Source organism: Thunnus albacares, chromosome 7 (genome assembly GCF_914725855.1).
Source record: "Thunnus albacares chromosome 7, fThuAlb1.1, whole genome shotgun sequence".
Lineage (NCBI taxonomy): Eukaryota > Metazoa > Chordata > Actinopteri > Scombriformes > Scombridae > Thunnus > Thunnus albacares.
This window is the reverse complement of record NC_058112.1, coordinates 27,527,821-27,552,387: the sequence shown is the minus strand read 5'-3', so window position 1 is coordinate 27,552,387 and position 24,567 is coordinate 27,527,821. Positions and strand designations below refer to the sequence as shown.

At 40.2% G+C, this 24,567-nt stretch overlaps 2 protein-coding genes across 3 annotated transcripts in view; one reads left to right on the top strand and one right to left on the bottom strand.

Moving 5' to 3' along the window:
- Nucleotides 1-14,534, bottom strand: part of pik3c2a (phosphatidylinositol-4-phosphate 3-kinase, catalytic subunit type 2 alpha) — a 48,542-nt gene extending 34,008 nt beyond the window's left edge. Inside the window, exons 1-2 of the mRNA XM_044357206.1 lie at nt 14,355-14,534; nt 8,283-9,537 (exon numbers count right to left, since the gene is read on the bottom strand). Coding sequence (XP_044213141.1) covers nt 8,283-9,455 — 1,173 coding nt within the window. The 5' untranslated portion in view covers nt 9,456-9,537; nt 14,355-14,534. The remainder of the gene's footprint in view (nt 1-8,282; nt 9,538-14,354) is intronic.
- The window catches only part of LOC122986115 (nucleobindin-2-like), a 15,382-nt gene continuing 4,355 nt past the window's right edge, over nt 13,541-24,567 (top strand). The window contains exons 1-10 of one of the 2 annotated variants that reach the window (XM_044357211.1): nt 13,541-13,585; nt 19,349-19,475; nt 19,995-20,138; nt 20,480-20,587; nt 20,691-20,823; nt 21,382-21,485; nt 23,176-23,361; nt 23,689-23,779; nt 24,245-24,303; nt 24,402-24,494. In XM_044357211.1, coding sequence (XP_044213146.1) covers nt 19,995-20,138; nt 20,480-20,587; nt 20,691-20,823; nt 21,382-21,485; nt 23,176-23,361; nt 23,689-23,779; nt 24,245-24,303; nt 24,402-24,494 — 918 coding nt within the window. In that variant the 5' untranslated portion in view covers nt 13,541-13,585; nt 19,349-19,475. Of the gene's footprint in view, nt 13,586-19,116; nt 19,476-19,994; nt 20,139-20,479; nt 20,588-20,690; nt 20,824-21,381; nt 21,486-23,175; nt 23,362-23,688; nt 23,780-24,244; nt 24,304-24,401; nt 24,495-24,567 lie in introns of those variants that run through there. The other variant, XM_044357210.1, reaches the window with a different exon arrangement.

The window sequence follows — 24,567 nt, the reverse complement described above, 5'->3', positions numbered from 1 at the left end:
ACACACACACACACACACACACACACACACACACACACACACACACACACAAAAACGCGCTCAGCGGGGCAGTACGGCGGGACAGGCCCGTCTTTGTTTCACTCTATCGATTTTGTTGGACCTCGGACAGAGAGCTCCTGGTGTCTGAAGTCATGGGAACGGCTTCATATGATTCACACGTTGACTAATCCTTCATCCCTTTCTCTGCCTTCGCTGTGATGCGTCACACCCTTTGACTGGAAGACCGGGAACACAGAGTACAACGTGAGGGAAGGATATAGCGACGACTAATTCTTCAGGGTCAGAGATAGTATCCTGTGGTACGTGACAAACAGGGCGGATCATCATGAACGGAAAGCACAGGTTATCTTTGTAATGATCGGAGGTTTAGGATTAAACCCATCACATCTCTCACTTCCTAGATGAACCCCAGACTAGTCAGACCCCTCATGATTATATAAATATGACAAATCTGTGCTGTAAATTCCCTATCGTAAAGAATCCGTCTTTATTATGCAGTTTGAGTCTTAATAATTTAAATTCGTCAAGCTTTTTTTTAAAGCTTTTAAAGCTCATCATTGAGATTAATGTCTCCGATGTTCCCGTGAATTTCCATGGGAAAGCAGGAACATGGAACTTGTCAAAAGTTATTTTTCCATCCTTTCTAAACCAGCTGAAAGCTCTGATATACAATAACTGTTCTGAGAAATGTCTATGCTGGCGAGATTGGAGTCTGGGAGGAAGGCTTTTAGTCTTGGGTGTCTACATGATGTGTCTACATCAGTCAGTTGGCCAAATTCTGCTCCAGGATGAGACGATTGATTATGAAACAGGTGATTCCCGCCTGCAAAATGACAAATGTATAAAACCATTTACTGGTTTTTCTTTCCCTTGGGTAACCCTAATCTTACAGCTGGCTAAAGAGAACTATTAAACAACTTTTTTTAAACATATCAAAAGATTTTTTTCTTAAACGGATACAAAGCAGCTTCGATATTTGCTCTTCAGCTGTAGCTTGTGTTGGAGAGAGGGACCTACGCTGTCAGTATGCTTCTAACAAAGCGCTTGTCTGATGGTTGAACAGTTCAGACATGAATGGCGAGCTGTGTGGAGGTGACAACGTAGGTAGGATTTGAAACGGTCTCCGAAGCTCTATTTTCACACAATTATTTTTGTCACTTTTGGTATGTACAGTCTCATAAACCACTATGAATACCTTTGAGAAAAGACTGTCTGAAAGGGTTTAATCAATACCTTCTGTACACCGTGCTTCTCTATATGACTCAGGACACCTTGGAAAAACCCAGATCCACAGTAATTACAGTTACCCTGTGATGTTTTTGACCACTAGTAGTGATATTGAGCAGCGTTCTTACGAGTGAGTCTCTATGAAAGACGCCGATGGTTTCACACTACTCCACTGATTGACAGGTGAAAGTAATGTGCCAAGAGATGCAGAAATGCTCCAGTAAACCTGGATGTAAACAACAGCTTTGCAAATATAACACAGAGTATCTTCCAGTCCTCCGCATTCTGCCTCTGGTGACTTTTATATTTCCTTTTCCAATCTTAGTTTAGCTCTTAAACTGTGTGTTTTGTATTGACAGTTGTTTTAAAATAGTACATCCATTAAAAAAATGAGTGGAATTTATTTAAAAATATGTTGCAATCAAACTATGAAACATAGAGCAACAATTCCTGTTCATCAGTCTTCTCTGTGATTTAGTGTTTATCAGTCTTCTCCACATAAAATTCCTCAGATAATTAAATATCAGCTAAAGCCTTAAACTCCTTATCAAGGTGTCTCTGAGGCCTTACATGCCTTCTGCTGACAAAAAGTCAGACGTTAAAAAAAAATGCAGAAGAAGAAGGTTTTTTTTTTTTTTTATATCATAAACAGTTGTGTTTCCCAGAGTTTAGCAGATGAGAACATGGTGAGCTTGAGAAACTTTGCGGTGCCTCCCATGGCAAACAGACACACAGGAAAGCGTGACTGAGCACAGTTGCAGAACCGAAAGACTAACCAACCGTAGCCACAACTGATGGCCGGTGGTAATTCCAAGCCGTGCATCAGTATTGAGTTACAGAAACACATCTAGACATCAGACACCGGTCTTCTTTACCTCTCTGTGCCTAACACAATCCAATGAAAATGATCCCGCTGTTTCCACAGGAAACCCTGCATTCAAATATTCACGAGCTACTGTCAATATTTCACCTGGCAACAGTCCTTCAGTGGTGAAACTTCTAATCTCATAGCAAAAAATCTATCAACAGTAGCCTAAATCTGTAGCCTATATCAGAGGAAAACTGTTTGACAGTTAACCTGCGCTGTAAATGACCTGTAAGTCTCGACTTAATACGAGCAAAACGTTCTGCAGATGTTCAAGCTTCATTATGTGATATAACTTTGTGTGATACACGTTGAGTGATGCGGTCATGCTGAACCAGCACTTACTCTAAACATGACGATTGATTTTAATGGGTTGTTAATACTCAGAAGCCTCCGTCAGCTGAAATGTTTTTGGCTGCGTACACGGCTTTATGTTGTTGACTGAGTGTCTTTGAGGAGCTTTGTGATTTACATCGGGAGGAACTTGCTGCGCTGAAAACACAAATATACTTCTTCTTTCGATTAGGAAGTGACTGGCTATAACTCACACTTCCTGTGATAGTCTGAATTCCCTGAATTAAAAAAAAAAAAAGGTTCACAGGAAAGACATGTTGATTATTTGTCATTGTAACTGAGGGAAATCTTTATCTATAGAGGCCATTCAACACTTAACATACAAAACAAAAACTCTACCGATCTCGACACTCGCTGCTTTGTTTTTCTCCAACACGCTGCCTGATTCAATCTTTAACACTTGTTGGCGAGGTTTTTATTATGTGCATTGGTATCTGGTTTCTACCTGCTTTCTCACTTCATCTTTCACAATGCTTCTCCTGTTTTCTGCCAGTAAACAAGGTCAAAGGTTAGGAGGCGCAGAGCTATTTGCCAAGTGAGTCACACAGTTTACTGGAATCTATGCCACATCCCTGCACTGCACACATCTTCTAACCCTGCAATCTGTCTGCTGGAAAAAAAAAAAAATGCAGAGGATGTTAAGTGTGCTGCAGCATCTCGTACTCACGATTGAGGTGTAATTAGACGAGTATAAAAGAAAACGGGGCAGAGTATAGAGTAGGATGGTATGCGGGTGTGTGAGATTTTAAAGAGCTGATGGTGGGCTTTTGCTGTGCGACTGGAAAAATGTAAAGTGCATGCTGGCGTACTGTAGCACAGGTTTCACAACACACACACACACACACACACACACAGAGAGTGATCTTGAATCACAGCAAATGTTCAGATAAAAATTGCCAGTTCAGATAAAAATCAGCCCGCGGGCAATTATGAAGGAACGGTGCAAGAACGAACAAGTATGTACACGCTCACTCAATCTGTGCAAGACAAAGCAAAAACGCTTCAAGTGTGATTGTGTTTAATACCGATGTCGAAATCTAAAAATCGAGACAATGAAGACTCATCTAATCGTAAAAAATTTCAAAAACAAACAGACAGATGTGTTTCACGGTTCTTCTTCTCATCTTTGTGCGTAGTTACGGTCACATCTGGATGAAAAACTGATCGCTTCTCGTTTGAATTTTCAGATCTACATGAACCAAAAACAGGTAAAACTGTCTTAAGTGGAACTAAACTTCCCTTGAAACAGCTGTGAGAAAAAAGGAATAGAAATCTGTCTCAAAGCAGACATGGCGACCGGTGGTTAATGACGCATTAATTTCAGCGCTGCTTTGCAAACACTGAGAGCCAGGCCTGAACAGGCTGCGTTGGTGCTGTGGGGCGTGACGGCTCAACTGCAGATAGAGCTATTTGTTTGACTGCTGATTATCTTTAACCTACAGTTTAATATCCAAAGGCCAAAGCGAAGGATTAGTAGCCAAGCACCGCAGACAGTTGTTCAATGGGAGAAAGGGAGTTTGATGGATGGGACGAGAAAGGCAAGAAGAGAAAACTGTAAAGTGACGGAAGTGAAGAGACGAATTGAGAGAGGAAGGGATGGTAAATACAGATACAAAGAACAAGTAAAAACTCTTTCTCCTCTCTCTCAAAGGAGAAAGAGATAATGAGAGACAACATAGACTAAAAAAAGACAAGAGAATGAGACCAGAAACACTACAGAAGAGGTGGTGCAGCTCCACATTAGATAGCCTGGTTTGGGCAAAGTCTCAAGTTCAAGCTCATTTGTTCCATTTTACACCGCTGTGCCCGAACTACCACATCTTACGCTCCACTCTTGCCAACCACAACAAAAGCTCGGCATCTTCAGGCTGACTTACAGCCATCCAAACACTCATCTTGGAAATGACTGTATTGAAAAAAAAAAAAAAAAAAAAAACCCTTCTGGGACCACATTATTGCAAGTGCAACCACTGAGCAGAAAAATTACAACCATGCATAGGGAAATGCCTGGTGAATTCTGACTTTTGTAAAACGTTTCCCACTTTTACGTCTACTTTTCTGCGCAGTAGAAGTTCACGGGTAGATAAAAAGGTATTTAGTTCCTCAAAAGGCCTTCTGTTATGCCACATGCCCCAGCCAAGCTCGGGCTCGGATGGTTAGCCTGACCACCGTTATCATGTGATATTATGAAACTTTGTAAGGAGATTGTATCTAGAAATCAATTTCTCCACATTTGTCAAGGTTAAAGTTGGCAACCAGGCAGAGTTTGCTTCCTCAGCTACACTCAAAATGAAAAGCTGAGTGCTGTTTTCTTACAAGTTATGTTGGTATAGAGACATAATGTTTTGAAAGAGTAGAACGATTACTTAAGTGACAAACATATCGGTTTACACTTGAACTTTTAAGACTTGTACTGACGACGCAACTCGAACCAGTATATCAGAACGTGTTGCAGAGGTGTTGAAGCTTTCATTTAGCTTTTAGGTCTGATGTCTTGATCTGTACTGTAACTCGACACCGGTGTCTCTGTCATATCATAGTATCTGTAGAGACAGCAGAGTTTGGATGTTTATTATCACTGACATTTATTGGTGGGAGGTTGATTTAATAAAAGTGCTCCACGATCAGATATTACAATAATTAAGTATAACAACAGTCTCCTTTGACCTAAAAGCACCATTTTAAAAGTTTAAAGTGGTTTCAAGTTCCTGTCAGAGTCACATTATCCTTTCCATGATGTCCATGTTTGCTTTTTGTACGTCCTCTGGGTTTGATTTTCTGACCACATGGCTCAAGAACGCGATGCTCTTTTGATGACAAAGCTCTCATACCGTATCTTGGATTTCTGGACCCTTAAAACAACACATCAACACACATCAATGATAAGACTTTACAAGTAAGTCTGCATTTTAAAAAGCATTACAACACAATGATGGGAGTAACTTAGCAACTGACATAAATAAGACACACCCACTGTCAGGGATTACCTACTGTATGTCAGGCTTGTTCCAAGTCTCTGTAAGCTAATGTGTTTTATACAACAGTGAAATTGCAGCAATGTAAAGAACAGCATAGGTGGGAAATAAAAAAAACATGCATTGGTTTCGTCTTTTAAGGGAATCAAGACAACGCTCGACATGTGTGACTGTTCAGGCTACTAAGAGAAAGCAGGCTGCAAACTTTTTTTGTCCACCAGACGAATGGCTAGTGAATGCCGCTCATTAGATTACCATTGTTTTTTTTTTGGCTGGTGAGTGAAGCGAATCTACCAGCCACTTACATATTTTACCAGCATTTGGTTGGTGCTATTTTTATGCCCTGAAAGCATAATCTAAAACACCTTCTATCTTCAGCCTCTTGTGGTTGACACCTAGTTTTATGTTTTTGTTCTCACATCAGCCGTACTGTTGTGTGATTGCTCGTTATACTTGCTGCGTTGAGCTTCTGTTATTGCAAATATTTCAAGTTGCTGCTTCATATTGAAAACCTTCCACCCACACACACACACTACTGGAAGGCGTTTATTGTGAAACAGATACAAAAAGTCTAATCAAGCAGCATGGAAATACAAAGAAAGACAAATCTTTCTTCAACTACATGGGAGTTGGCGCAGCGACTTTAAGGGCAATCTGTTAGGTCATTTTGTGCTGCTTTAGGGCAAAGGGATGATGTAAGGGCTTGTTTCTGTTTATAACAACACGGGTGCCGACTGCCAGGCAGCGAGCAAACACACATCCAATCTCAACATCACACTGACAAAAGATTGCATACAATGGATACAGATGAAAAAGCGAGAGTTTTGAGGGAAGTATGTGAGGAATATTGAGCTCAAGAGGCTCGGGTTACACAACACACAGTAGTCTTGACAGGCTTGAACCTAGACATAACATATAGGGAAGTGTAAACAAACCAGGTTTCGTCTTTTCAAGGCGACAGACATTCCACAACCCTGGAAAACACAGTCGGGTGTACGGACTGGACAAGTTGCCTTTGATGAGTGGCAAAGTATACATGACTGTAGAGTCCCACACATGGACTTGAAAGACCTACCGTTCCTTAAACTCTTCTGGATGTACTGTACCGTAATCATCCCTAACACGTGTTTAAGTTGTGTAAAATTTGGGAACCATGGGAAATAATGGAAATAAGGGGTTTGTACAGTGCTGTTAGGTTAATTATCACCCTGGTCTAAGAAACATACCACAGAGGCCAATTGTTTGGTCTTGACACAAAGAAACACAATGAGCAGGAAGTGGGCGTCGTGACAACCAAAAAAAAAAAAAATAACCTGACACAATGTCCAACAGAACAGCTTGTCCGGGCCTTAAAAATACTCTGTGAATTTTTTGAAAACTGGTGGTACAGTAAACAGTATTTTAATGAAAGGTTCCCAGAATTGTTTTTATCTTGTTCTCTACCAACACGAGCAACTTTATACTAGTCCGCAGATGGTGGTGATACGTTACGACAGCCAGACATATCACCTCAGACACCTCCTGTCCAAACATCTTAATGGAGCTTTTCACTTCCCGAAGAGAGAACATCTGAGAAGCACCTCTAATGAAGCATGTAAGAGCTTTCATTCCCACGGAGAAGACCGACAACGTCTGGTTAGACACATGATGACAAATGTTTGGTCGGTAGGCCTCAGTGTGGATGAAGAGCTGTACAGTGAAACGCTCGTCTTGTCTCCTCCACCTCATCTCAAAACTGTCAGCCAAATGACAGATGGTAGTTAAGTTTTGGGGGGGGGGGGGGGAGAGATTTAGAGGCAACAATATCCTATGCCACTTGCCCACAGCAGTGTCCTAAATGAACGTTCTAAATATTCATCACAAGAAATCAGATCATTCATGCTCTGCATGGCAAAATTAATCACAAAATGTGGTTGAGAGGAAATTGTGGGGTGAAACAGTGGGTAGTTAACCGCAGAGAAAAACTTAATTACAGGGAAGAAGAAGTCAAGAGGATGTTTTGCTTGTGCTAGTGAATTAATGTGTATGAGTATACTGTAGATGCAAATGTAAGTAAGACTTTGATGAGTGTTGTAGCGGAACGAGAAGATCCACCATCGTCTGTTCTGACTAAACTGTGCTCACGTTCGCTCGTGTTCTGAGAGCTGCGGTTGTATTTAGTCATTTATTCTGCTATGGATGATTGTGTCAATGCTGTCGACAGATGGGAAAAGACTGATTTATGTCAGTATCTGTTGCAGCACTGACCCGGCAGGTAGCAGGAAAATATGATTTGGGATGATGAATGACCAACACTGGTAAAGTAGCACGATGATTAAGCCCCATGGGTTCACTTAACTGCTAATTAGAAAACAGCTTAAGACATCCGAATGCATAATGAGGAAAAAACAACCAATGATGTCGAGTGCTTTTCCTCTCCGAGTTGTTTTTTCAACTCGAGGTGTACAGGGCGCTCCTGCAAAAACGCGAGGCGCATAGAGAGGTGCAATGCAAAAGCAGTGAGCAAAAAAGCTTCACTCTCATTGAAAACAATTACAAAAAGCTGCTCCAGGCTGCTTAAAAGCGCTCTGTCTGATCAGGGCCTAACTGTGCAGCTACCAGGTATGAATATGTGAATGTGAGGGAATTACTTTCTCACGGCAGACATTTTGACGTGTCACAGCACAGGTCCATTTGTCTTCCAGCAGGCCATGACATTGAGCCTGCATACAGTATCTTGTCTCTCAACTGTCTCTAATAAAGATTTGAAATGCCCCCCAAAAATCTGGCTATAACATTACAGACATATAGAACATTTTTTATTTTTCAAACATTAGCATAGCATTTAGCTGTGATCCTACCTGATTGTTTGGTTTGTGTGGGGAGGAGGTTCCTGGGATGTTGAGTGAGTGACTCCTAGTGACAGCTGCTCCTATTGATGCCCTCCTGTGCTGTGAACGAACTGACAGTGATGCTTTCCCCTCCGGCGGGGGGCTACTGCTACTACTGTTCTCTTTGATCTCAAGCACTGCATCCCAAGGATCCCCCGCAGCGAGCCCCGGTACTGTCTGTTCGGCGCCCCCTGATGCCGGGGATGCTTCCTCACTCTCGGCTTTGCGCTTTGTAAGTGGGTCCAGATCCAGCCAGTCAAAACGGCTGATACCAGAGGATTCCGTCACTGCTGGCTGCTGGGGCGGTGGGTTAGGCGCCAGAGAAACTGTGCATGCTTGAGAGGAATCTAGGTCAGTGCTGGCCGATCTGCCATTCTTCAAGTATTCTGAGGTGCTGGCAATCTTGTCGAACAGTTTGGCCATCTCTGGGTCCACGGCTGGCTGCGGGAAGACCATGGCAGCAGCGGGCTGGATGGGAGTGAAGGCCATGAAAGATGGCTGCTGAGCTGGCAGTGCCATGAAGGGCGACATGGTTGGAGTGAAGCCATTCTGAAATGTGCCTGGTTTGGGGAATGGAGCGGAGGGGAACAGCGGGGAAGGCTGATGGGTGGGAGTGGACACGACGCTGGAGCTAGATGGAGTGGACAGAACAGGTGTCCACTGACCGCTCTGGAAAGGAGAGGAGCTACAGGGATGGCCGCCGGGGTAGGAGGCACTGAAGTCAAACCCCAGCAGTGATGAGGGGCGTGTCACTTTGCTGTTAGCCCCAAAATTTTCATCCAAGAGGAGCTTTTCAAGTTCCTCATTGGTCAGCTTGTCCACATCAATATCCCTGAACTTGTCCTGCTCTACCTGTTTCTTGGTCTCGGGGAAGACTATGAGGTCCTTTTCTGGTCTACTAGTACAGGCTGAAGGTTGAGGCTGAGGAGCAGTAGTGGTAGATTTAGATGGTTTTGGTTTCGAGGAGGATGAGGACGCTCCAGAGGAAGACAGGGATGTTGAAGCTGAAAGAGTGTGTCTCTTCTCTCTTTGCAATTTCGCTAAAGCTTCTTCCTCCATGCGGAGGGCCTCCTCTTTACCCACAACCCCCTTCGGCTGGGGGACATCCAGCTTAAACCCATTACCACTTGATATCTGGGCCATTCTGTCAACTTGAAGGTGCCATGAGTGTGACGGCTTTCAAGTCAGTGTGGCCCAAAGGGTTGCGGAGGAAAACTTTAAACACCTAAAAGAAAAAGGGGAAACAAACAGAAATATTTAGTTCTGACAAATGAGACCATGTTGAATTGTAGGCTTGGGGGTCACGATACGTTTGAGATCCATTTTGTGTTAACAGGATGTAGATACAAACTGTAATGAATATTGTTTACCACATGACACAGAGTATATTGTATTGTCTATGTATGTATGATGTTGCTACCGCTGTAAACTGAGCCTCATTACCGCACTGCAAAGAAAACAGATTCCACTGACCACAGCTGTCTTCTCATTACAGTTAAAGTGAAAGTGAAATGATAAAGGACCCCTGGGGTTCATCGTCCTCATTCTCTGCATGTAGATAAGAGGAAGTGGAGGCCACAAACCCTGTGATTAACGGAAGACCTACTCTTCCTCCTGAGCCCCAGCTGCCCTGGCGTCAGTGTTGTTTGTTTATCTGCCGTTCCTTATATAAGGTTTCCCTAGGCTTTATTGCTCTAACTATGCTTTGATTGCTTATTGATTGGCTGCCATTTGTCACATATGCGCAGCCGATAATTACTCGTGCTTGCTTTGGAGTCACGGGCTGAATTGCCTGCATGTCAATGACCTTTAAATTGATTTACTCGCTCACAGCAATCTCTCCTCTATTAGTGTGCCACTGTGTCGTTCACCTTGACATTGCAAGGTGCATGTTGTTGTTGTTGTTGTTGTTTAACTAAGCAGCTGAGCAGACTACATACCAAAAGAGAAACTAAATCAAACAACTGCACTCCAAAAACCCCAAGATATCCAGTTTATTATAAGACAAAGAAAAGCAGAACATGCTCACAATTAAAATACTGAAACTAGGAAATTTGGCATTCATGCTTGAAAAATCACTTAAACAATTAAATCAGTAATGAAATGCTGCTGGATTCTTATTTCTTGATTGACTAACAAACTGTTTCAGCTCTACTAGTGCATGTACAAGACGGGTTGCTGCTAAACAAGGACATCTTCCATTCTTGATAGTGGTATCTATTTAGGATAAGCCTACAACAGGAAGGATCCAATCTATGACATGAGAAAAACACTGCTGCACAGAGCGTTTTGTGATCCTAAAATGACACAGCCCCTTCTCAAAGCAACTATTCATCAAACGATCACAGCCCCAGGGTTGAGTGAGTTCCTTCTCTCCCCAGGCGTCACCGGCCTCTCCTGAGCTTCCCCTCCCATTGTGGTGGAGAAGGCTGGCTGTGCTGGGGCTCACGCTAGCCTAGCACTATTGTGCAGCTGAGGAATTTGGCATGCTAAGCAGCCCGACGGGTCTCTCTCTCTCTTCCTCTGGCTTTCTCTCACTCTGTTAGCATTATGTTAGCACCGCGGTCCAAGATTGTCTTATCAGCTGTGCTAACACCAGCGGGTAGTCACAATGTGGCTGCATTCATTAAACATTGGACTAGGAGAGCATAGTACCAAACTCTGCCAGGAAAACAGCTTGGGGGGAAGCTAAGTGCATAAAAAGAAAAGTCATCATCTTTTGGCGCCTGTTGCACCATCAGCGGCGGGTGTCACTGATGGCTTCATACTCTGCAGAAATGTCACATGCTCTGACCACAGTAGTTCGTCTGTATATTATTGATTTTACACACAATTAGAACGCATGCTCTGACAGATCAAAGCTTAGTTGTTAAAATCACTGTTCCATAATCGAAAGGTCAGAACCTCTTGACTGCCAAGTGTCCGCATTAAAGTCTCACCGAGCTCTAAACAGCAGATACTTCCTCAATCTGCGTTGGAGTGTGGGATAACTGGACAAAATGTCAACACTGAGTCAATCTGAGCGGCCACGTGACGTCATTAAAGTCTATAAACATTAGTCTTGGTTTTATTTTCTGTTATGCACTGTAGATCACTGACGACTGTGCAAATCAATCTAATTCATGAAAGGCTGCGGAAAGGAAAACGGGCCAAAGCTATTTTAACTAAAGGAGATTCAGCAGGACTCAAACTACTCTAAAATAACACACACACACACAAAAAAAACCAACACACGGCTAAACACAAAAGACCCTGAATCAAGATAAGTATATGCTTACTATATGTATATCTAGATATGGAAACAGGAGGCATAACAAGGGAGGAAAAGCCCACTTATAGAAAAAAAGCCAAGTGTGCCAAGACAAATACTTCACACTCTGCTCCACTGCGTTATGGCAAAGGATGGCAGATCCCAGGTCCTTTAAGACTTTAAAACAACATGTGAGCATGACATTAGTCCATACTGTTTAAGCATTCAGAGGACAACTGCTACCCGAATCACAGGCCTGCAGTGAAAATGCTTTCTTGAGTGAAAAGATTTAAGGATGCAGAGGTCACAATAACATACGAGACTCTGGGAGTCTGGAGAATTCCCAGACCATTTGCTTGATGGATTGACAAAACCATACTCATGTTTTTTTTTGTTTTTTCTTTATTATTACTGTTTTCTATTTCATATTTAAGATCTGATCTAATGGGAGTGAGTGAGAGTCTTGCCTCTAATGGTCGTGCAAAAGTGCATATGTTAGCATTACTCTCTCCAGCTGATCAAAGTGCAGACTTAACATCTTTAAAATGGGAAATAAGTAACCGGGCCATGTTTGTAGATTTGTAAAAGGTATCGTAAGTTCTGGGAAGGAAACAATAAAGTCAAAGTTCTTTCTCTTTATTCTGTGCTGTCTGTCTATCGTTGAGGCTCGTCTGTGCAGAGCATTAAGCCTACAAAAGGAAACAAAGACAAAATCTGACAGGACCATTTAAGTGCGCTGGGGGTTACAATCCCAAATGTTGCCCACCTTGGCCAGCATCCCAAAGCAAATTGTATAGCTGTGACACTGTTGTTTACTCTGACAACTATTGAATTCTCTGCATATGCATTTACGATCGCATGCAAAGTAATAAAACCTTCATAGTTACTCCTATCTTTTAAACTGTAAGACTAATTGCACACTGGGTGATAATGCTCATAAGCACAGGAACATGCAATGCAATCAGTAAACAAGTTTTCCTTTTCAGTCTGCTCTGCTCCTGTGTTCAGATGTGTGGAGAGCCCAAAATACAGTTTGATTTGCTTCTCCAGTGATTTGTCATCTAAAGAGGACTTGCAGTAGTTATTCAGGCAACGTAATGTTCATTTAGGCATTCTGATGAGCAAAGCACATCGGCATTTCCCAAATTACTCTGTGGCAGTGGTGGAAGAAGTATTCAGATCCTTTACTTAAGTGAAAATACCAATACAATGCAAAAATATTACATTACAAGTAAAAGTCCTGCATGAAAAATCCTACTTAAGTAAAAGTACATAAGTATTGGAAGCAAAATGTACTTGAAGTACTAAAGTAAAAGTACTCTTTTACTATCAAAATGAAAGTCCTCTGACTGATATATTGTTGTATATGCCATCATTAGATTATTACTACCATCAGTGTGTAAACAGCATGTTACTGTTGTAGCTGCTGGAGGTGGAGCTAGTTTCAACTACTTTATATACAGTTAACTACTTTAGTCCAGTGGTTCCCAACCAAAGGGTCTGGCCCCTCCAAAAGGGTCACCAGATAAATCTGAGGGGTCGTGAGATGATTAATGGGAGAGGAAAGAAGAAAAAACAAAGTTCTGATACACAAATCTGTTTTCAGTTTTGAAATGACACCATGTGAGAAGTTTAGAGGGAAAAATCACTATTTGGTGGAGCTGTTCACAAATCATAGATGTCTGAAATGTGACCATGACTACAAACTGCTCTTTGTAAGATGTCAAAAGCCAAAAAGGTTGGAAACCACTGGTTTCATCTTTAACAATGTGTTGTATTTTAAAAGCTTGTTATATTATCCATTGTGTCAAATCTTCATCTGAGAAGTAATTAAAGCTGTTAAATAAATATAGTGGAGTAGAAAGTACAAAATTTCCCTCTGAAATGTAGTGGAGGGGAAGTATAAAGTGGCATCAAATGGAAATACTGAAGTGAAGTAAAAGTACCTCAACTTGAGTAAATATATTAAGTCACCGCTCTGAGGAGAAAAACACTGCGTTTCATCAGATACCAACAGTTGATGGTAAGCACTGAGAGATTTTTTTTATAACGTGACATTTCAGGAAGACATTAAATAGAAATACAATAATATATCTTTATAAATATAAGCCGTGAGTAACGTTATAAAACAATCTCGTCGAGCAGGTTTCTTTTAGGCTTTAAAAACAGAGCTGTTAACTAACATCTTAGTTAGCTACAACTCCAGCTAACCTGTCGGATGATGCTCACCTGACACCAAACGATGCGTTATCTATTGTCTATTAACTCGTCAACATTCACTTTCCTCACATTGTACACATCTTAAAATATGAGCTAGCTGGTTGCTAATATAAGTTAGCAGCGTCTCTCGACCGAAGATAGTAGAAATATCCAGCTAACTAAGCCGGCTAGCCCTCTCAAATGTCACTTCTTGATACTTTTGATAGCGGTTGAAACTTTCAACTTTTGACTTTGTTGGATGCTAAGTTAGCCGCTAAACTAACCAAAAAAAAAACAACCGCTACGCAAAATAGGCACATTTATAGCTCACTGAAACATACACCCGACTGAGTTTAGCTAAATAATGATAATTTACGTGACTGATCCGTACTTTGAGGGACTCTGATTTAATAATTTAAAAGTACCCAGTCAACTGCTTTGGTCCTGCCAACTGCCCACAACAAGGAAGAAATGCAGGTTTTTATCAGACGGGAAACAGCCGGACAATAACAAGCCGCAACCGCCGATTTCAGACAACTACGAGCTATAACTTTTACACGCAGACATTTGCTGTTAAAATGTTAATTTCTCACCTTTCAGCGGTGCGGTGTTTGGAGCCATTTTTCCTGCAGCTGCATTTTTTCCATCTACTTGCTCAGAAGGGACGTCAGTTCCTGTTGAGGTGGTTGGATGTGGAGTTTTGGTTGCACAGCGTTTCTGCTCTGCTGGGCCGCTTTACTGCGGATTAAACGGGAAAGCAGCTCTACCGTGTGGTCTGAAGGAGTTAGTGTCGAGATATATATATATATACATAATGTGTTATAAAAACGTGTGCTATCAGCATGTTGTAGGCAGCATTAAAACATTATAACACAACATTAAAATGCTGTTCGTCTGTTGTAGCAATAACCATAATAATCATAAAATATAACAAAACAATGTCACACTGACAGGGGTCATTCTGCTGCATAGTTAGGACTTCTACTTTTGGTCATTTAAGTGCATTTTGCTGATAATAGATGTACCTTTATAGGGTTTACTTGTAACAGAATATTTTTATATCGTTGTAATACTACTTTCACTTAAAGGGCGGGTTCACAATTGTTCAAATCTGTCTTAACCTCTTAACATCCACCCTTTTTTTGGGGAATTTTTCACCCATTTGGCATACCCAAATGGAAGAGCTTATAACAGATAACTGTGAGGCCAAAATGCATGTGTTAGGCTTCATTTGAAAAGTAACATCTTCTAGTTTCTGGAAATGTGTTTGTTTAGCATGTGGCTACAACACACCAAAAGTATATCAGTTCAAATATGGCTCAAAAAAGTGTTTTTGGTCCTTGTCTATAATGAGTCATATTTGAATAACAATAACTCGGACATGCTTTATGCCAGAACTATGCAAATCAACACATACCTTCTACATCTTGTCAACCACACCTGTATAACATTCCCGACCTCTAGGCCTAACCTAAGGTGAGCAAATATTTATTTTGTGTGTCACTGGTGTCCCCGAGCCTCTCCAAAACATCTTCAAGTAGCCAAATTGTGACAATTACTTTCACTCATTACTGCGTGATGCTAAGCCGCTTACAGTTGGCTTAAGTGGGTCGCAAGTGACAGTCAGGTGCCCAAATGAAAATTGAAACAGATTTTTCTTGCTTACATACTGGCTATTAGAGGATCCCTTCATAATGCACTTACAATGTAAGTGAAGGGGGACAAAATCCACAGTCCTCCTTCTATGCAAAAATGTACTTAAAAGTTAATCTGAAGCTAATATGAAGCTTCAGCGTCCAAATTAGTCAAATCAAGTAGATATCTTTCAACGTTACTGTCATTTTAGTGCCAAAGTCCTTCTTTTTGTTACTATACTTCCACTGCAGCTCAACAGGGAAACACAAAGAGGGAATTTGATGCTAAAAAAAACTGTAAATGTGGCAGATATCCACTTGATATGACTAACTCAGACTGCTGAAGCCTCATATAAGCTTCAGATGAACTTTTAAATGACTGTGTGGATATACTGTGGATTTTTGTCCCCATCACTTTTGCCACACACAGCTGTCACAACACACACACACGCACACACACACACACACACACACACACATAGACACACACCATGCCAGAGATGACACTTGTGTGACTGACCAAAATAAAATGATGTTTTTGGAAATTAAATTAAATTTTCTCCCTTTTTCATAGGAAAGTATATGCGGTCAGTTTTGACCCATAACACAACAGATGTAACAATAATTGCACATTTTAACATAAAAGAAAATATGAACAAGTTATTTTGGTAATTATTTTGTTTATCAGATCATCTCATGGTCTTATTTGCCTCTTCTGTTGATCATAAGCAATAAAATAGATAAAGTGTGCCTATATTAAACTAAAAATGATTTATACTTTGTAAGTTAAATGTGGTCTAAGGTACATAAAATATCAATGTAAGTATATATATATTATGGTTATGGATGAATAATAAGTCACTTAGCACATAAAACATTTTACTGGATGATAATTAGTGTTTTTTTCAGTGCTTGTTAATGAACTCAAACACGGGTCAAATTTGACCCGCAAACACTAAGGGTGTAAACCTTTTTCTAATGCAATAGAAGGGATATATGTTTTGTCTACATTAAAAATATGGAATTCACAGATGTGGCTGAAATGATTGGTACCCTTGCATTTTATTAAAATAATGCGCCATTATGTTGAAATTAAAAGATATTTGATTATCAATGCATGTCGATGTTTGGTTTGCAGTGGAACAAAACAAAAAACTTGCGAAAATAACTGAATTCATGCAAAGACATTTTAAAATAGCTTGGATAAAATTATTGGTACCCTTTAGAAGTTGTAAGGAGTAATTGATTTGTACTGATACTTTAAGCAGACTATTGTGTTTTAATCAGTATCGCAGGTGTTTTCAATCTTATATTCACTCATGCAGCCAGTTTACAAGGAGAAAATTACTCACTCTGCTGTTTTGTGCCACTGTGTGCATCACATCGAACATGGAAAACAGAAGGAAAACTAGAGAGTGGTGTGACATTAGAAAAAAGGTAATAGCCAAACATGTCAATGTAAAGGTTACATGACCATCTTCAAAGAGCTTGATGTTCCTGTGACCACTGTTGCCAATATTATTAAGAAATTTAAGGCCTAAGGAACTGTAGCCAACATCTCTGGATGTGGCCGCAATAGGAAAGTTGGCCCAAGATTGAACAGAGGGATTGCTTGAATGGTTGAGAAAGAACCAAGCAAAACTTCAGTACAGATCCAAGCTGATATTCAAGTTCAAAGTACAATAGTTTCAAGTTGCATCATCCGTCACTGTCTGAATGAAAATGCGCTTCATGATAGAAGACCCAGGAAGACTCCACTTCTAAGAGGGAAACACAAAAAAGCCAGACTGGACTTTGTCAAAATACATGTTGACAAGTCCTTCTGGGAGAATGTGCTTTGGACAGATGAAACAGAATTAGAGCTTTTTTGGTAAACAACACCAACCCTATGTTTACAGAAGAAAAAAATGAAGCCTTCAAAGAAAAGAACACCAGGCCTATTGTGAAACATGGAGGAGGCTTAGTGAAGTTTTGGGGTTGCTTTGCTGCCTCAGGCACTGGGTGCCTTGAATCTATGCAGGGCACAATGAAATCTGAAGACTATCAAGGCATTTTGGAGTGAAACACACAGCCCAGTGTCAGAAAGCTGTGTTTTAGTCGCAGGTCATGGGTCTTCCAGCAGGATAATGACCCCAAACATACATCAAAAAGCACCCAAGAGCGGATGAGAAGAAAACATTAGATCGTTCTGAAGTGGCCTGCTATGAGTCCTGATGTGAATCCCGTTGAACATCTGTGGAAAGAGCTGAAACTTGCAGTTGGGAGACAGCACCCATCAAATCTGAGAGAACTGAGTGCAGAAACCTTTTTTCAGAGTTACAGAAAGTGCTTGACTGCAGTTATTGCCTCTAAAGGCTGGTTTACAAAATATTAAGTTAAAGGTACCAATATTTTTGGCCATGCCATTTTCATGTTTTATTGTATTAAATAATATGTTAGTTGTAAATCAAAAGCAAAGTTTCTGTTATATTCAATGTGAAATAAAGAGTAATGGATACCATATAAAAAAGGTGGAAGGGTATCAATATTTTCGGCCATGTCTGTAGCTCGCCCGTACAAAGCACTTCATGAACAGTGAAAGTTACTGAGTATATTTGCCCAATTACTGTGTGAGTATAGTTTTGAAGCACTTTACTTAATAATCTTCATTTTATGCTACTGTATTTCATACTTTACTTCTCTACATTTCACAGAGAAATATGATACTTTTTCTTCTTCTAAATTGATTTTGACAGCAATAGTTATTTTGTAGATAAGGATGTTATCTATAAAAAATATGACCATCTTATAAAATGTGATATGTTGTTATACAGAGAAACTATTCAACAATCTATAGAACAGTTAAATGATTTCTACCTCAACCAGCAATAATATAACACTCTGAAGGTTTACTTTTGATAGTCAAGTATTGATTGCATGACTTTTACTTGTAATGTTTTAATGTCTTTTTACTTGTAGTGTCTTTTTTACATTGTGGCATTGCTATTTTTACTTAAGTAAAATATGTGTATACTCCTCTCAACACTGTAAGTTTCCCATATATGTTTTGCGCAGTTATACTATAAGAGTATGGTATTTACAAAGCATACTGTACAAAGCATAATTTGTATGACTGTGACTATAATCATGTAATTATTGAGACAAATTACACACATTTAAACACACCAATTGTATATTTAAAATATATACATAAAATATTGATTTTTATTTTGGCCTTAGACAGTTTTTGTAGAGCGTAAACCATAATTCAGTTTTACAGCTCCAGTAAGTCAGGTGCATCCTTTTTGTCCTCAGTCAAAGGAAGTCTTATTCTGTTAAAATGCTCTATGTTTTTTTCTCCATTTTAGTTAATATAATTGGAATCAGACAAACAGGTTTATTGCCATGTAGGTTTGCCCATACATGAAATTTGCCATGGTGTTGTGGTGCATAAGAATGAGAAAATAGAAGGTAAGAGAAACTACAACTACAACAAAAGACAGGGGATATTTTACAATTAAAACAGAAATAATATTTTAAGTGAAAAGAGCTGTTTAGTTTAAAAGATGTACAAGATATTGACGGGGAATGCAAATATTTTTTACCTGTTTTTGTTTTGGTTGCTTGTTTGTTTATTTTTTGCATACAACATGCGTGGTCGTGTGTAAATATATTTCAAAGTATTTGTGATACATCTATAAGTTATTAAAAAAAACAACCTGTTGCGCTTTCTTCCATCAAACACTAACTCCGCCCTCCTCGGGGGTTTACTGAACGCCACGTACAGTTTGTCCCAACGCACCTCAACGCACCTTAAGCCACTGACTGACCGTTCGATACACTTTGACTGACAGGTCCAGCGGCCAATCAGCTCTCAACGCGACTGTTTTGCAAAGAAAATGTACTTTCTGCCTGTCCAATAAGGATGGCAGAAGGCGGGGCGTTGCCATGGTGAACGCAACCTTTCTCTGTAGGTTGTGGCAGTATAGGAGGCTTGTGTTGGTGGTGGATGACAGCCGTAAACAACCTCCAGTGAAGCTCAGGCACTTTGAGGGGAAGTAACAGTCAGAGCGCGGTGAAGAGAGAAAAGAGAAGCTCAAAGTAAGTGTCAGTTTATAAATGAGCGTTTATTTCACAGGAAATGTGATTCATTATTGCAGCTTACTGTTCATGCTAACCCTTGTTTTGTAGCTTTTCTACGTCTACGGGATAATGAATTGTCATCCTCGCTTCAACAAAACATGTGTTTGTCGTGAACTGAGAGTTACGGGTTCACTACACTCATTCAAAATGTAAAGCTCTGCTAGAGGAATTGTTTTAAAACTGGCTTTCAAAGTAAGCTTGCTGTGTCTTCATCCATCAAACACAAGTGTTGCACAGTCTTGTGCTTGAGTTACTTTTGAGATTAAGACAACTTGCATAACATCATCCCACTCTGACTCCAGGTGAAGTTGTGGTTTGTACCACTTTTGCATTGCTTAAGAAATGTAAAGTGTTGTGTTTTGTACAGATAATGCACCTGCCCACACTGTACTGAACACAGGCCATAAGAGAGATAACTTTATAATCATAATTTACCAAACTAACTCTTGTTTTTTTCTCTTGTATGTACCCAACCAGATGGTGATGTTGAAGAGTAAAGCCTTGGCCCGTTGTGGATTGGTTCTGCTGAGCTTGTGGCTGTGCATCCAGTCAGTGCCTATCAATGTGGACAAGACCAAAGAAAAGCCTGAAGAGGAGGAACTAGCGGCACCACAGAGTGCTGTGAGTCACACAGACGGTGTCATATTCAGTTATTGTTAGATAGATAGATAGATATACCAAAAAAAAGAAGATATTTATACCTGTGTTTTCTAGCCAGTTACACCAAATACCTCTCAGTCATCCAAATTAGTTAGTTAATTGGGCTTACAATCTTTCAGACAGGGCTGTTTTACATGAGAAGTATACTCGTTTGTAGGTAAAAGGTTGACTGGAAAATGTCATTCAGTGCACTTTCGGTTAATTAGAAAGAATTAAATGACCCAAAAGTTCCACATAATGGCCATAAGTTACATATTAACAAGTTAAATGTAAATTATATTCTGCTTTGGTCCGTGCTTCAGGACACTGGGCTACACTACGACCGCTACCTCAGGGAAGTCATTGAGTACCTGGAGAAAGACCCTCACTTTAAAGAAAAGTTAAAAAATGCCAACATGGAGGACATCAAGGTACAGCTGCATGCTCACTAAAAAGCCCGTTATTTTGCAAACCGTTTGTTGACATGAGCACTTTGTACTGAACTGGAGCATGTTGTTTTTTTTCTGATTGCAGCAAGGCAAACTTTCCAAAGAGTTGGACTTTGTTCACCACAATTTTCGGACCAAGCTGGATGAGCTGAAGAGGGAGGAGATGAACAGGCTGCGGATGCTCCTCAAAGCCAAACATGACATCCAGGAGGGGAACGGTACGTAGCCAGCATGTCTTGCTGACGTGTCGCCGACATGCTTGTTGAAGTTGCACAAGAAATTTTGTAACACACATCAGCAGTTGGGTCATCGTCAAATGTAGGATGGGGTAGTTCTCAGACACAGGAACATGATGTAATACACCGCTATCTTCCACCAACATCTACTGTTCAGCGTAAACTGCTGAATGAAAGGTTCATTGGATTTAATCAAGAGGACATAAAACAAGTAATGCAAGTGCAGTGAAGTCACAGTGCGTTACCTGTGAGACATATGGTGTCTCACTAAATACAAACAGTGGAATCCCTTGATAACATTACTAGAGGGTCATTTACTCTTACTTAGCTCTTTTCCAGAGTAAATTTGAATAGAAGCTAAAGTAAACAGAGGTTGTGTACACGGGAAAGAGTAGCCAATGAGTAAGTTCAGAGAAGGACGGAATCGCTCTAATTCTATGTGGGTTCAATCTAAAATGAGTAATACACGTAATACTTGATCTAACAGAATTTATTACAGTTAAATAAAACAGTTTCATGTTTTTTTTTCCTCCCTTGCAGGCCTGACAGTGGACCACCAGGCCCTGCTGAAACAGTTTGAGCACCTCAACCACATAAATCCACACACTTTCGAAGTGGAGGACCTGGACCGCCTCATCAAATCGGTATTGGCAGATGTGAAAAAAAAATAAAAAAACACCAGAAAACCGTTCACTAAATAGATCTTTACTGTGGTTGATCTAACATAGCAGCTGTAGTAGCAGCTCCTCACTTGAGAGCTTGTTGCTCCAGAGTGAATCCAGAGTAACTCAGGAACTGACATGACTACCGCATCCCAAATGAAAGATGACTGTGTGTTTTTTGGGATTGAGACTAAGATCAAACATAGCAAGAATCATCCCTTCCTGCAACTGTTATTTATTAAAGTGAAATGTCTGTTGACTCACTTCAGAAGATGTTGTAGCTTCAGGCCTCTAGTAGCGTCAAGGAATGTTGACTTGTCTAGTAGCTCATATTACTGAAAGTTTGTCTTAATACAACCTGCCATATATACACAGAGCAGCTGCACAATCCTTAATGTAACTAAGCTACCTTAGATATTTTCTACATTTTTGGATTTAGTTTCCTTACTTTTTAGTTTATACTCACGTGTTAGGAACAATTTTAGAAAGTTAATATTACCATTAACAATGTCCTTTAAACCTTTAATGGGTTCTGTAGTGTTGCTGCCATAGTGTAGCTGTATTACAGTCATACCTATGGTCACAGTAAAGAACACCTTGCCTGATATTATTGCTATAATTATGATGGATGAGCCTACAGAGAATTACAGGTGTCATGTTTCCCAGGATCCCTCATTCATTCACTCCTGCTGGCTCACATTTTGGCTGTATTAACCAGTCCGGCCTTTTTCAGTTTTAGATGTAATGACATGGAGGCATTCACAGCCTTGTAACCTTTGTTGGAGAGGGCTGGCTCGCCAGAGGTAAAAATCGCCACCAGTTCTGAGTGACCACTATTTTGACATTTTGAGGAAGTCGGTTTAACGTTGGAATTGTTGTCTCTGTACAATCAGGGTTTGCATGTCTCTCTGGTTTTACACTGGAGTTTACAATCATTTGCATGCAGATCTTGACACTTTTTATGTTTAGTTTTTGTTCTACAGTCATGCATTTATTATCTAGACGTTGGCGGTTGATCTGTGACATGCAAACGTTTGCTTTGTGTGTGAGATTCATACCATGTACCAGGTGATTACCTGCAGGGCTGTAGAATAAAAATAAAACCTGTAAGTTATTCTAGCAGCTTAAAATGAAAAATTGCACACTTTTGCAGTTTAGGATGATCAAACATGAATAGTTATAAAGATCCAAGAAACAAAAGTAGCAAATTAATATCACTGTATAGCATTTGAGAATAACTGTACTGCTCTCCAAAGGCAAACAACAGCGTTTAGTTTTCATATTGACAATTTCATCCACTGTAGTGACGCGTATTTTGTTAGAATATGAGATCGACTTTGTGGTCTTTACTCTCAGTTTTACTGCAAAGGCATTTACTGCTGCTGATTAGCTTTGGAGGGCAGAAAAGAAGTATACTAGTACTTGATCAGCATTGAGCAATTGGTGTACCTTGCATTACATGAGCTAAACATGAGGAGCATGTTTGACTGATCCAAAATCCTGCTCGGGACATTTTAGGAGACTGAAATTCATTCAGCCAAGCAGTTTGCTTTATCCTCCGCACGACAAGTCTGATTTTGCCTCTTGTGTTGGAAAGAATGAATTGATTCCAGAAAACTGTACAAATATAAACTGTTTAATTCTCTGTTTCAACTTTTTGTTTTATTTGTAGGCCACAAACGACCTGGAAAACTTTGACAAGGATCGCCACGATGAGTTCAAGAGGTACGAGATTATGAAGGAGCACGAGAGGAGGGAACGTCTGAAGAACATGAATGAGGAGGACCGCTTGAAGGAGGAGCAGCACTATGAGGAGATGAAGAAGAAACACGCTGACCATCCCAAAGTTAACCACCCTGTAAGTCACCTGCTGCTGTTGATTTAAAGTACAGCAAGATGACTAAATATACAAATATAGACTGGAACTGATTTAATTAAGTAGCTGTGTTAACGGTTAATTGTTTGCTATTATCAGTTATATTTTCGATTATTAGTTTGAGTGTAAAATATTGGGATGAACAACATTTGGGATGTGATGGGATTTTGTTGAACAGCATTTTAAAAGGTAGTCAATTGAACTTGTTTTATTTGGATGTTGATGGGAGGGTTAATAAAAATTAGGATGAGCAGCGCACAAATTTGTGAGCAGCACCTAACAGTCCACATCCTGTCTGGCTACGTGCAGGGCAGTCAAGACCAGCTGAAGGAGGTGTGGCAGGACACAGACGGTTTGGACCCAGCAGACTTTGATCCCAAGACCTTCTTCAAAATGCACGGTAACCACGGAGATCATATTTACATCTAAAGAGCAAAGAACAACTGCAGTAATTGGAGGTTTTCTTCACTCTTATCTCCTAAACTAAAATTTTACCAGTTCTGAATCTACTTTCGATGACTGAAGCTTCATATTAGCCTCAAGTAAAACTTTTAAAAGCATTTTTGCACAGAAGGAGGCTTGTTGATTTTGTGAGAGAAGGTGAGAAGGAGGAATGATTACAGTAAAAAATATATGTCAACGTTTGTTTGGGCACCTGAATCTTGTTTTAGGACAGACATGAAACATTGTGAACCTGTCCTTTAAACTGCACATTATACTACAATCCAGTTTGGATTCCAGTTTGTTCTACATAACAGTGGTTCATGCTGCACATACAGTACCATAAAGCCTGACAGTGTTGTCATACAAGTAATCTGACATGCCTATGACAAAACTATGCATTTCTGTCCTTTTCATGTCGCAGACACCAACGGAGATGGCTTCTTTGACGAGAGCGAGCTTGAAGCCCTCTTCACTAAAGAGGTATTTATGTCTCACCGTTCTGGTTCTGCATGTTTTAGTTTAACATATTAATTTTAAAAAAAGCCTTTATAGGTCAATTTTCTGTCTGTGTCTTCAAGCTGGAGAAGGTTTACGACCACAATAATGAAGAAGATGACATGGTTGAGATGGAGGAAGAGAGACTGCGAATGAGAGAGCATGTTATGAACGAGGTAAGCCAGATATGGAGGCTGTCTCATGTTTATTAATACAGTAATGATTGGTTGTTATCAGGCTGCACAAATA